The sequence below is a fragment of the Mastomys coucha genome, unplaced genomic scaffold, assembly GCF_008632895.1.
Source record: "Mastomys coucha isolate ucsf_1 unplaced genomic scaffold, UCSF_Mcou_1 pScaffold14, whole genome shotgun sequence".
Lineage (NCBI taxonomy): Eukaryota > Metazoa > Chordata > Mammalia > Rodentia > Muridae > Mastomys > Mastomys coucha.
In genome coordinates, this window is record NW_022196896.1 from 32682811 (window position 1) to 32695501 (window position 12691).

Here is a 12691-nt window from a genome sequence, read left to right on the forward strand (position 1 = left end):
GACCTTGGTTTGTGTTGTTTATTTTCTTATGCTTGCCCCTTGCCATCTGGTTAACTCTAGTGCTACCTCCCCTTGCTACATCTGACTGGAGCCTGTCCTTCCTGTGATCCTGGTTGTGTCAGAACTCCTCAGAGTAAAGCTGTCTCTGTGATCCTGTGATTCTGGGATCGTGGGCTTGTTATATCACCTGGGAGTGTGGCTTTCTCTGTGTGTTGTGGGACTGGCTGCAGAGGTTGTGCCCAAGGTCTGCTCAAAACACTAACTCAGACAGACTGGAAGGAACCCGAGTCACTGGGCTGGCGGAGTTCCTGTGTGCCTAGTCCAGCCGGTCCCAGTTACTCCCAGTGTTGGGACAGGTGTTGGTTCCTGCTCACCTCTGGTCCTGGGTGTGTCAGAGCACCTGAGAATGGAGTTTCCTCTGGGTGTTGTGGGACTTGCTGCCGAGCTTGCACCCAAGGGATCTGGTCCTGGGTGTGTCAGAGCGCCTGGGAGTGGAGCTTCCTCTGGATGTTTGTGGGACTGGCCTTTTTTTTTCATTTTCACATTGATGAATTTCTCATTGGATACTGGCTTTTGTCCCAATGCAATTGACTCGCTTCTTTAATCATCTTCTTGCTTGTAATATCATTGGATCACTGACCATTTTGCTTAGTTAACTTTTGAGATCTTTATTGGTGTTTTACCTGTTTGTCTTTGAGGAGTTAGAGTCCTTTGCTAGAATAACTAATGGTTGCCTTTTCATGTTTACTGTTTTTTGTTCTTACATCATATTTTGTGTATGCGCACCATGGTGGGCATTAGGTCAGAGAATAACCTTTTAGTGTGGCTTAGTGTATCTCCTTTAGTGAATCTCCTTTCCACTGTGGCTTCCAGGGATCAAACTTAGGTTGTTCAGCTCATGTGATCTCATAGTTAGCTTTAGTTGTCAATTGGATATACCTGGGGAGAGGAAAATTCAGCTGAGGAATTGCTACCATATTGGTCTGTGAGGCTTTTTCTTGATTGCTAATTAGTGTAGGAAGGTCCAGGCTGTAAGCAGTGCCGTCCCTGGGTAGGCCTGGGCTGTAGGAAAGGCACATTGTAAAGCTAGGAAACAGCATTTGTCATGGCCTCTGCTTCAGTGCCTGCCTTCACTCTCCTCAGTGATAGACTGTGACCTGGAAGTTGTAAGACGAAGTAAACCTTTCTTTTTTTTTTTTCAAGACAAGGTTTCTTTGCGTAGCCCTGGCTGTCCTGGAAAGCACTCTGTAGACCAGGCTGGTCTCAAACTCAGAAATCCATCTGCCTCTGCCTCCCAAGTGCTGGGATTAAAGGCCTGCGCCACCATTGCTGGAGAAGTAAACCTTTCTTCTCTAAGCTGGTTTTGGTTAGTGCTTTATAGTAGAAACAAAAAACCCCGAGAATTGCTTTTATCTCCTGAGCTACTTCAGTGCTTTATTGTGTTTTTGCTTGTAATTTATGCATCTCCTAGTCTGGATATAATTTCTGGTTTCATCTGAAGGCTTAGTCTCCAGTACCATTCATTGAGAAAACTAGTGTAACAGTGGCTGTATCAAACTATACAAGGTAGAGGAATGCACTTAATATCAAGTAAAGTCAACTAACATAAAACCATCGACTAAAAATGTACAGTATACTATAAAGTGAAACATGAAAGTAGTAAATGAATGAAATGAAAGGAAAGGACCAGAGGCAACTAGAGCACAAACAGCGACAGGGTAAAGAGGAAAGGAAACCAAGAATGGTACTGAGGAGACAGAGGCAAAAATACTAGAAAAAATTACAGTATTTTCTAATAAGAAAATCCATAAATGTAAAAACAGAATATGAAAGCATAAAGCTTTTTTGAAAGTAAAGATAGCAAAAATAAAGATTACCCAATAATGAAAAATATGTATAAACAAAAATAGACTAGACGGCATGGAGAATACAGAAGAAAACCAATAGTTTTAAGAAGACACATTAACATAAAAATAAGGCACTGGAGAGATGGCCTGTGGTCACTAACACTGATTTCTCTCACAGGTGTGATTCCCAGCAACTATATGTGGCTCAGGACTGTCTGTAAGCCCAGTTCTAGGGGATCTGATGCCCTCCCTTAGCCTCGATAGGTTCTTGGCACTCAATAGAACACATATATACATGTAAGGAAAACACCTATCCACATAAAACAAAAACACCTCAACAACTCAAAAAGAATAATAAAAAGAAAACCCCAACCAACCAACCAACCAACCCACCCAACCAACCAACCAACCAACCAACCAACCAACCAACCAACCAACCAACCAACCCAACCAACCAACCAACCAACCAACCAACCAACCAACCAACCAACCAACCAACCAACCCACCAGAGAAACACAAGGGGAAAGTACTTTCTCTTTACATACCAGGGGCCACTAAGGCCACACAGCTCTGCAGTCTGGTCTGGAGAGGTTCTTTTGCACTCTTTCAGACTCCCCAGTTCACTCTGCTGGAGTGGGTAATGTTATGGCTGGGGATTGGTTCTCATAAGCATCGGGAGTAGGGGAAGCCATCAAATCAGAGATCTATACAGGCAGAGCTGTTTTCATACTTTCACCCTGCTGGTGGGAGACAGCTCTGATACCAAGTCTTCCACTGGGGCTTTGCAGTTTAAATTTAGTAGCACTGAACCTCATGGCAGGTAGCTGGCTCTAGAAAACTGGTCTACTGCAGTCTTCTGGCCGGCCCAGTGTCCTAGTTAGGGTTACTATGGCTATGATACACTATGACTAAGAGCAAATTGGGAAGAAAAGTTTATTTGGCTTACACTGCCACACTGCACAATATCACTGAAGGAAGTCAGAGCCGAAATGCAAGCACTGCAGGAGGGACCTAGGCAGGTGACGCTTTAGCCATAGAGGAGTGCTGCTTACTCATATTTAAAGTATGTTCATCATACTTCGACCACCAGCCCAGGGATGGCCTTAAACACAATGGGCTGAGTGCTCTCAGCCTACAGCCTGATCTTATCAAGGCATTTTCTCAATTGAAGCTCCCTCATCTCCAGTGACTCTTGCTTGTGCCAACTGACATAAAACTAGCCGGGACACCCAGGGCTACTGAACTGTTCATTATCTTATTATTTGATGAGGTCTGCCTCCAGGTACTAGTGAGGTTTCGTCTCCCTGCTCTTTGAAATGTAGACACTCTTGCTCTACATATGTCTCTCTCTAGATTGTCTCTCACCCTGAGATGGCAAACAGTTGAGTCCAGATATGCTAGGTTGATTGTTCCATGTTCTCGGTTTTACACAGTGGGTCTCCTCTCCAGATGGCATCTGAGTAAAGCTCTGAGTGGAGTTACAGATGACTGTGAGTGCTGACGAGTGTTGGAAAGAGGACTTAGGTTCTCTGCATGAGCAGCACTCACTCTTAACCACACAGCCATCTTTTCAGTCCTAGGAAACCCTTCTTAATGCTAAACTGTTCTGCGACTGCAACTGGATCTCACAGGGCTTTCCTCATTTTGGTTCACGATTGGAATTGTTTTCAACAATTTCCTTCTGCCTCACAGTTTTGCTGTACATTTCTGAACGGTTTCCCTTGTTTCTGTCTTTGGAATACAGTCCATTAACCTTAACCTGTTTTGCTGCTTTACTGGGTCACTTGGAGGCACACTGTAGACTGCAAACTTAACAAAACTTCAAAACATTACCTTCTACATTACATTATTTCATACTGACTTTGGGATGACTAAGTAAAGATTGTGTGCTGGGGAGTTAAGAACCCACACATTTTAGGGACTCACAACCACTTGTAACTTCTATTCCAGGAGATCTGACACCTTCTTCTGGCTCCTGACGGCATTTGTATAGGTAGCACTCTCACATACACAACAGTTAAAAAGAACTTCTAGTTAAAGCAAAGAAATAAAACAAAATTTGAGATAAATAAACCTAAAAGCAAGTTCAATTTTATTGAAACAATTTGGTCTTTTTATCAAGACTGAAATGTACAAAAGTTCAGAGGTCTAACTCCTTGAAACTTACCAATTGAAGTACTTGTTCAACCGCAAATATTGTAAGGAAAGACAGTGCATAACAGTTGGTAATGACAAAACCATAAAAACAGCTTTTGTGTCTCTCAGGAGGGAACTAGTTTATATATACAGATAATGGAATACAAAATAGCCATTAAAAACACGAGGTAGACTGACATGTATACACTGAAATAGAATGGCCTTCGAGATGCACTCATAAGCCTGGTGTAGCAGGTGGAGCCAGAAGGGTTAGGAGCTCAAAGTCACTCTCAGTTACAAAGTATGAGGCCAGCCTGGGTTATACAAGATTATCTGAAAAAACAAACCAGACCAAAACAGAAAAGTAAAAACAATGATTAAAAAAAACCATCCTGGGCTGGAGAGAGAACTTACTTCCACTTCCAGGGGACCCAAGTCCATTTCCCAGTACCCACGCCTGGCAGTTCACAACCACCTGCAACTTCAGCTCCAAGGGATCCAACACTCTCCCCTGGACTCTGTGGGCATAGTGGGCACAGTGCTTGGCGCGCGCGCGCGCGCACACACACACACACACACACTTCTCTCTCTCTCACGCACACACAAAGGCATTTATTTCATATACTATACATTAAATATCCACAAAGGGAAGCAATGAACAGACAGCGAATGTATCAATGGAAAAGTGCACTAGGGCACACTCTTATACTGCAATTTTTTCTTCAGAAGAATTATTAAGAGGGGACCAATGTGTTGGCTCAGTAGGCAAAGGCTCTGGTTATAAAGCCTGATGATCGTAACTTGATTCCCAGGAACCCACATGGTATAAGTAGAGAACAGACCCCTGTAAGTTGTCCTCTGACCTCTACACACACCCATGCATGCACATACAGATAAAATAAAATGTAATAAAAAAATTAAAAAGCAAAGCACTGTTAACTGTGATTAGCTTTAGATAGTTGAATAAAAGGTAGGTAAGGTGGTGGAAGTTTTACTTTTCCTGTTTTAGCATTAAATTGGTAACATTATTTCAATAAGGCTTACATGTGTAGGTAGAACTGCTTTGGTTTTCTTTTATACTTTAAAAAAAAACAATAATTACTTACACAGACACAAAGATGTTAAACTGAGACAGTTAAGAATGAAAACATACACATGTACAGATGCAATTATTTAAGCACAGGGATATGTCTCGACTCTTTATGATTATTATTATTATTTTTTTTTTTTTTGAGGCAAGATCTCATAGAGCTCAGACCAGCCTTGATTTGTTAGGAAGCACAGCATGAGCCTGAACTCATGATCTTTCTGAAGTGCTGGGATTACAGGCCCCGCTACTATCTTGCCCCGATGATGTTTTAAAGTATACAACACAGATCAGTTAACATTACCCGAAGATCTCAAGCCACTTCATCGGCATTCTTTAGAACTCAGAGGTTTCCACATAACATGTGCACACAGTATTAAAGAACCTAGGAAGGCCTTCCTCCTGTCTCTCATTAAATGTTGTACATCCTCACTCCACGTGATCTCTCTGTGCTTTACAGTATCACACTTCTGCTTCAGCAGTGGTCTTCAGAGGTGCCGGTCTTCTGATTAGGTCACCAAAATATGCAGTGATTGTCTTTAACTTTTTGTTAAGAAAGTTCTGTTCTATTTCCACTTGCCCTCCAAGCCCAGCCAAGGACGCCACCTGCCAGGAAAAGCACATGTAGAAGTCATGCACATGAACACGATTTCTCTCTTTTCTTCCCTCCCTCCCTCTTCACTCCTCCCCCTCTCCCTCTCCACACCTCTCCCTCCTGCCCTCCCACTCTTTTGGCACGGTCTCATTAAATAGCTCTGGCTGGCCTACTACTTATGTAGACTAGGTTATCCTCAAACTCATATCCTGCCTCTGCCTCCTAGGATTAAACATACCCACCACCATGCTCAGCACAGACATGACTTCCTAATCTCTCCTATCTATACCATCAGGAAGAGGAAGACTTTATGTAAGTCCTTCATATAAAGAAGCATCTCATTTACTGCTACTTGCCAAGTTATATATTAATACAGTATAGCTTTCTTCATATCATTATGCTATGCCATTCCAAAGATGACATCTCTCCAATGCCACAAACTAAAGATCTGAAGAAAGAGAAAATGGACGAAAACTGCAATGTCTACTTAGGACAGACATTTAAGAATGCACTTTCCTAAGAAGTTCATTATATTATTATTTAGTTGTTCTCTTTGTATGTGGAGGCCAGAGGCCAACTTGTGTGGGTCAGCTCTCCTTCTACCATGTGGTTCCCAGCAATTGAACTTAGGTCATCAAGCTTGGTGGCATGTACCTTTACATACTAGTTCCATAGCCTACTCCTAAGAACTCTTTTCTTGTTCATATTATCATCTCCATTCTACCCTCTCAATTGCTTAACAATGTTTACTGGGTTTTGAGTAGAGATGACATTACTTCCTCTACCCATTGTTCTTTTGTGTTATTTTGAATCTTAAATATATTTATGTTTCTGTCTGTATCAGTGACTTTGAGGTCTACAAAATATAGCTATTGACTCAAGGAGCTAAAAGCAGTCACTCTTTCAGTGTTAACCAAATAACTAGCCAATAGGAATAATTAGCTGCTAAGGAGCCTTCTGCTTTGATAACACTTACACTGGTCTTTGTGACAATTCAAACCAGCAAATAAGAGCCCTAAGTTCTTCTACAGGTTCATTTTCATCCAGACTCAACATTTTAAGAGATTCACTGGCCTTCTAACACAATCTGATTTATCAGAGATCACATCATCAGATCGGTAAGATTCAGGAAATGAGGAATAAAGTGGACAGGCCTAGACAGGAGTCAAGGTGGTAGAAGGCAAAACTCAAGTTTTGTATTTTGTAAAGAAAGGTTCTCAGTATAGTCTGGATTCAAAGGCTGACAGAATCTGACCTCAGCACATTATACACCACAGACACTTGGTGGAGGTTAAGAAAAAAGACTATGTTTTACTGGTGAGCATATTTTAAAGTTATTAATTCACCTTGCTGTTAGAAAACAACTCAGATACAAAAATAGGGAAGAAACAGGTCATTCTATGATACATACACACCTCCCTTCATAATCACTGTGGTCCTGCAGATAGAATTCTGAGCTCTACACATGCTAGGCAAACACTCTACCATTGAGCTGTCTCTCCAGATCTGCATTGAACTGTTCTTGAAAGAAAAACAAAGCCAGGTATGGTCGTGCATAACCACAATCACAATCTTTAGGAGGCTGAGGAAGGAGGAACGCTGTGAACTCCAGGCCAACATGGCTACGATTTAAAAAAGGCCAGACAGCCGGGCAGTGGTGACACATGCCTTTAATCCCAGCACTTGGGAGGCAGAGGCAGGTGGATTTCTGAGTTCAAGGCCAGCTTGTTCTACAGAGTGAGTTCCAGGATAGCCAGGACTACAAAGAGAAACTCTGCCTCTGGAAAAACAAACAAACAAACCAACCAAAAGGCCAGACAGGATTCTTTGGGGAAAAGCATTCGCTGCATGTGTTTGGTGAACTGGGTTCTACCAGGACTGGCCTGAAAATCAGGGTGTAATAGTGTAGCATTTATAATACCTCAGGCATGGAGACAGATAGAGACTGAAGAGTCTCCCAGAGCTCCAGAGCCACACACCCAAAAAGCCCAGGTGTGAGTGCTTGAGAACACAAGCTCGAGCACATGCACATACATGTTCTAGTACAAACACACACACACACACATAAACACGCAACTAAAACAAAAAAAGTTGTTCATTCGAGGTAGTTACAACATTCTCAACCATCCCTTCAAAATTAAAGAGGTTAAAATAATTATTATTTCTTATAACCATAAATACTTTTCAGGGTTCTTATATGAGAGAACTTTAGACTAGTTAAGAGCAAGAGTTCATAGATCACCCAACAATTATTAATCGAGTGCTATCAATTTTTGTTATGGGAGTAGAGTAGAGCACAAGACAGAGTCAAACACAGTATTTGCCTTCAGGAATGCTCACGGTCATGGATCTTAGGTATGTTCCTAACACCGAGTCTATCTGCAGGCACAGAATGGGAAAACTAACCTACCCAGTATAGAGAAAGAAAATCTAAGTTAACATCCTCTTTTCAAGTGCTCTGATTAAAATTTCGAACATTAGAATATCTTGCTTTTTCAACCACATATACATTAAAAGTTAAATGAGCCATGAACTGAATTTATAAATGGATACTGTGATTCAAACAAACTAATGATGTCAAGTTTGAGTTGATCTTCTTTTTCACTAGCAGGTTTAACTGACAATGAATTGAGAAGAGAGAACATCCAGTAAAGGCAGGATGTGGAGGAGGATGGAAGGTAGTGAACAAGACTACACTCCATGCTTCTGGCACATCGCCTAAACGTTAGCACCATCGAAAGCAATATCAAGGTCAGTAGAGAAGAGCAGAAGACAATCGTCCAGTTTCTAGCGCACAGACTGAGCAGCTCACAACCACCAATAACTCCAGTGCCAAAGGATCTTATGTCCTCTTCTGACCTCCATAGGCACCTGCACATAATGTGTGTGTACTATCTGTCCTTCTGTGTCACTCTCATATATACTTAAAAACATTAAAAATTATTTTGGGCTAGAATTAGAACTAAGGACTAGGTTCTTATCACTGACATCTTACTTGAGGCAATACTAGGAAAGCAGAAATGAGAAAAAAGATTAAACTGAAGATGAATATGATAAGACAGATTTAAAAATCAAATACTAACTTTCATAAATGAACTACTATACAAAATTTGTGTTTGAGGCTTGGGTTTGACATCTAGCTTATCTACCTTATATCTAGTGATATAGATGACCATGACAAGCACCTTCATTTTCAGGTCAGAATCCACAGGCAGAAGGGCCAAGCCAGGGCCTTCCTCACTAGTTCTGGTTGTCCCTTTGTTACATCTAAGTAATAGCAATATAAGACCAGAAGTAGAGGGGGAGTTATCTGTGGATAACTAGGTAACATTCAAACTTAATCAGCTCCATTTCCCTGCACACGGTAAACAGGAATGAGATTTCTACACTTAAACAAACCTTTGATTTCTAGGTCAGTGGTACAGTGTCTGCAGCTTTGTCCCTTACTAGCTACCGAAATCTGATCCTAGACACAACACACAAAGGCTGTTCTTGAGTTTAACAACTTACACAATACATAACAGACCCAACTATTGGGAATCCTGATGTTTTTTGGAGGCCCTTCAGTTTCAGTATCTTTCTGGAGAAAGCTCACATACACAGTGTGGGGGTACACAACACTGCTTCAATTATCTAGCAGAAAATTCACAAGACAAAGGGCTTGATGAATTCAAATTCAAAGATAAGAGGGCTAATAAGGATTACCAAGTTGCCACGATTCTCTACCTGCACAAGAATAGCTGATCTAGACACCTGGGTTCCAGCAACCAGAAACACGAGAGAAAACTATGGTAGGTAAGGCCCAGCAACAGTGCTCTCTACTCGGTCCCAATTCATAGCACTCTATTGTCTTTTTTTCCCCTTTAAATCAAACATAAATGACCTGAACTGATTTATAGGTTTTCAAATTTAAAGTGCATCAGTTATCACTTGTGTGACAGCACGTGGACCATGATGTATGTGTGGTTGTCAAGAGGGCAACCTGGGGAAGTATCTTTTCTTCTTCCACCATGTGGGTTCAGGACACTGATCTCAGGTTGTCGGGCTAGGCAGTATCTTTACCTGCTGAAGCATTCTGAAAACCCAGAAATTCTTTTATATTTCTTTTGCTCACCTTGTCCTAATCAGTTTCTAATCATCACCCCCAATCTCACAGTGAGCAACTACTGAGGTATCCAGTGAATTTTGTTTTTCTTAGCAGTAAATATTCCACCCATGGGATGCAGCAAGTTGCTAAGGTGTTGGCTCTGCCACTGTGTGGCAGAATGGCTGGGCAAATCACTAAACTTCCTCCGCAAGTTAGGCTGATAACTTCACATGCATATTTTACAGTGTTGGAACAATCCAATAAAACGGGCAGGAAACTCTTCTTATGAAGCCCAGGGGCACTATCCACCCAGCAGCCATACTGTACACATCTACAATGTGGCAGTTACTTCAGAAGGAGGAGTGAATGTTTGTGCACTCTGCGTTGCAAGGCTAGTTATGTTCAAGTTCAACCATCTCAAGTCCACAGTCTCCACACACCAACCCCACCTTTAGCTCTCTTTTATGTTTCTGGGGCTGGAGTAAGAAAGGGTTTTCCACCTGCTGGAATGACTTTACCCTGTTCACCACATGAATAGTTTTAAAATTTATGTCTAGTATTAGTTTAAAATCAGAATATTTTCATTTGATCTTTCATTAATTCTAACATTTAGAAACTAATTTCCCACTTCAAAAAATGCTAATAAACTGATTTTAGGTACGTATTTACCACTTAGCAGTATCATTTAAGAGGCTCTTTTATTGGTTGATCTAGTTGTTCAGATGTACAGTACTAGATTCTACACAGCAAATTTTTTTTTTTTTTTTTTTAACACAGCAAATTTTTAAAAATGCTTTCAGGGCTGAAGAAATGGGTCAGAGGTTAAAAGCACTTGCTCATCTTGAGTTTGATTTCTAGCACCTATGTTGGGTGGCCCACATCTGTAAACGTAGTTTTAAGGGATCTGGTGCCCTCTTCTGGCCTCCATGTGCCAACTCTATCTACATTCCACACATTCAGACATAGTTAAAACAAGCAAACAAAAAACCCTAGGAATATTTTCAATAATATCCTTATTCTTTACCTACCTACCAACGAATATAAGCTATAGAGGGTGATGATTCGGCTCAGTGATTAACAGTCACCCATTCCCTGAACTACATATAGAATAGAATTTTAGTTTTGATACTGTGGACTGAACCCAGGGCCTTATATATACTAGTTAAGTCTACCACTTAGCTATACTTTCGGCCTCCTAACGAAGGAACTTTAAAAGCCAGAGAAAATACAGGTATTTGAAATAAAATAGGCATTTTCAGGATATACATCTAAAAGAGCCATGGAAGGTGGAGTTATGCTAGAGAAGGGTCAGGAGTTGTCCGGTGGATGGCTACAGGTGTATCTTATTTTTATGTGTATGGATGAGTATTCTGTATGAATGTCTGAGTGCCACATATGTGTAGTACCTTTAGAGGCCAAAAGAGGGTGTTATATCCAGTTGTGAGCAGGTGGGTGCTGGGAATTAAAACCTAGCCCCTAAAGAACAGCTAGTGCTCTCAGTTGCTGGGCCTCCTCTCCAGCCCCCACGTTTACTTTAACACAATTGTAGGGATGCTGCTCAGAGTCACGCTGTTATATGCACCAGCACGAACATGATCTAAGTGCTTAATCTGAACTGAAGAGTCTAAGTGCTGTAGTTACATGTTCTGTGTGGTTTTGAAAGTAAACCAGGACAAGGAATCACTACACCACAGGGGCTGAGAGACCTGCTCTCACTATCTTATGCCTGGTAAGAAACAAACCTCTTCACTCTAGACTGGTAAGGGAGAGAACTAAAGGAAAACAGCAAGAAATAGGAAGCAGCAGCAAGACATGATTTCAACTGTAGTTGCTTTGCCTCAGACCCAAGTCCCTGGGTTTGTATGGTTTTGATTTACAGATATCTATTTCCACAGAGCTTCTCACAAAAAGATGTTTTGAACAAATTAGTTCTGGTTTTACAGTAAGTCTATGATAGCAAAGGACACATGTTCTAGAATTAACTTCATAAGAAAAAGGGAATGGGAGGTCAAGGAAATAGGAAACCCAGAAAAAGATTTCCCCGGCTACAAAGTCAATGGGTATCATCTCCTACATGAACAATTTCTAAGACAGGTTCTATCTGCATACTCAGTTTGGCAGTGAGTAGGATATAGCATAACCTCTCTAAAATGGAAATTAATGTCTGCTACAGAAACATTTATGGAAAAATGCTGAATTCAGACAGCAAGTTCATAATCATCTCTTCACACTCTTTCAAGCTTTTATTACTCAATCTCTTTTCATTTAAAAACTTCACACAGATATATTTTCTCTCTAAAAAAAGTGACTTCCCACTGCAGTTTATTTCATCTATACTTTATACCAAGCAATTTCCTTTATCATTTTTAGCATTACTACTCCCTCTAGAGGCAGCAAGCACAAAGGACCTAGAAGTTTAATACTGTGTGCTTGTGGATGGTGTTTATATGGGTACTCAAATCCAAGTGGGACACAAGTGAGTGCAAACGAGCACACATGCTGTGTGGAGGCCAGAGGTTGATAGCAGGTGTCTTCCTTTGTTTACCAAATGAACCATCTCTGCAGTTCCTACAAGTCTAATTCTGACAAGTTTTAAGAACAAAAACAAAAGTAAAAAGCAAGCTAATTTTTTTTGTGTCAAAAGAAATTTAATCACTAAAATTTTCATACTAAAATATCCTTTGGAAATCCTAATAGTATATGTGAATGCTTGCAGAGAGGAAAGTGGTGGCTGTGGGATGCGTGTGTGTTTGTGCACATGCATGTGTATGTTTTCCCATTGCTATGAAATAACCAAATTAGTTTGTCTACATGTACTTTTAAGGGCCAGGACACTACAAAGATCATACAGCATCTTAGGAGATAGTTTTGGAATATCGTGGATGCCCAAGTCTAGAAAGCAGTTACACAAGTGACAGACAACAGGTTTTACGTCAAG

General features: G+C 40.9%; 1 protein-coding gene across 1 annotated transcript in view; it reads right to left on the reverse strand.

The window, feature by feature from the left end:
• Positions 1 to 3906: 3906 nt before the first annotated feature.
• Positions 3907 to 12691, reverse strand: part of Tgs1 (trimethylguanosine synthase 1) — a 39522-nt gene continuing 30737 nt past the window's right edge. The window contains exon 13 of the mRNA XM_031366724.1: positions 3907 to 5677. Coding sequence (XP_031222584.1) covers positions 5534 to 5677 — 144 coding nt within the window. The 3' untranslated portion in view covers positions 3907 to 5533. The remainder of the gene's footprint in view (positions 5678 to 12691) is intronic.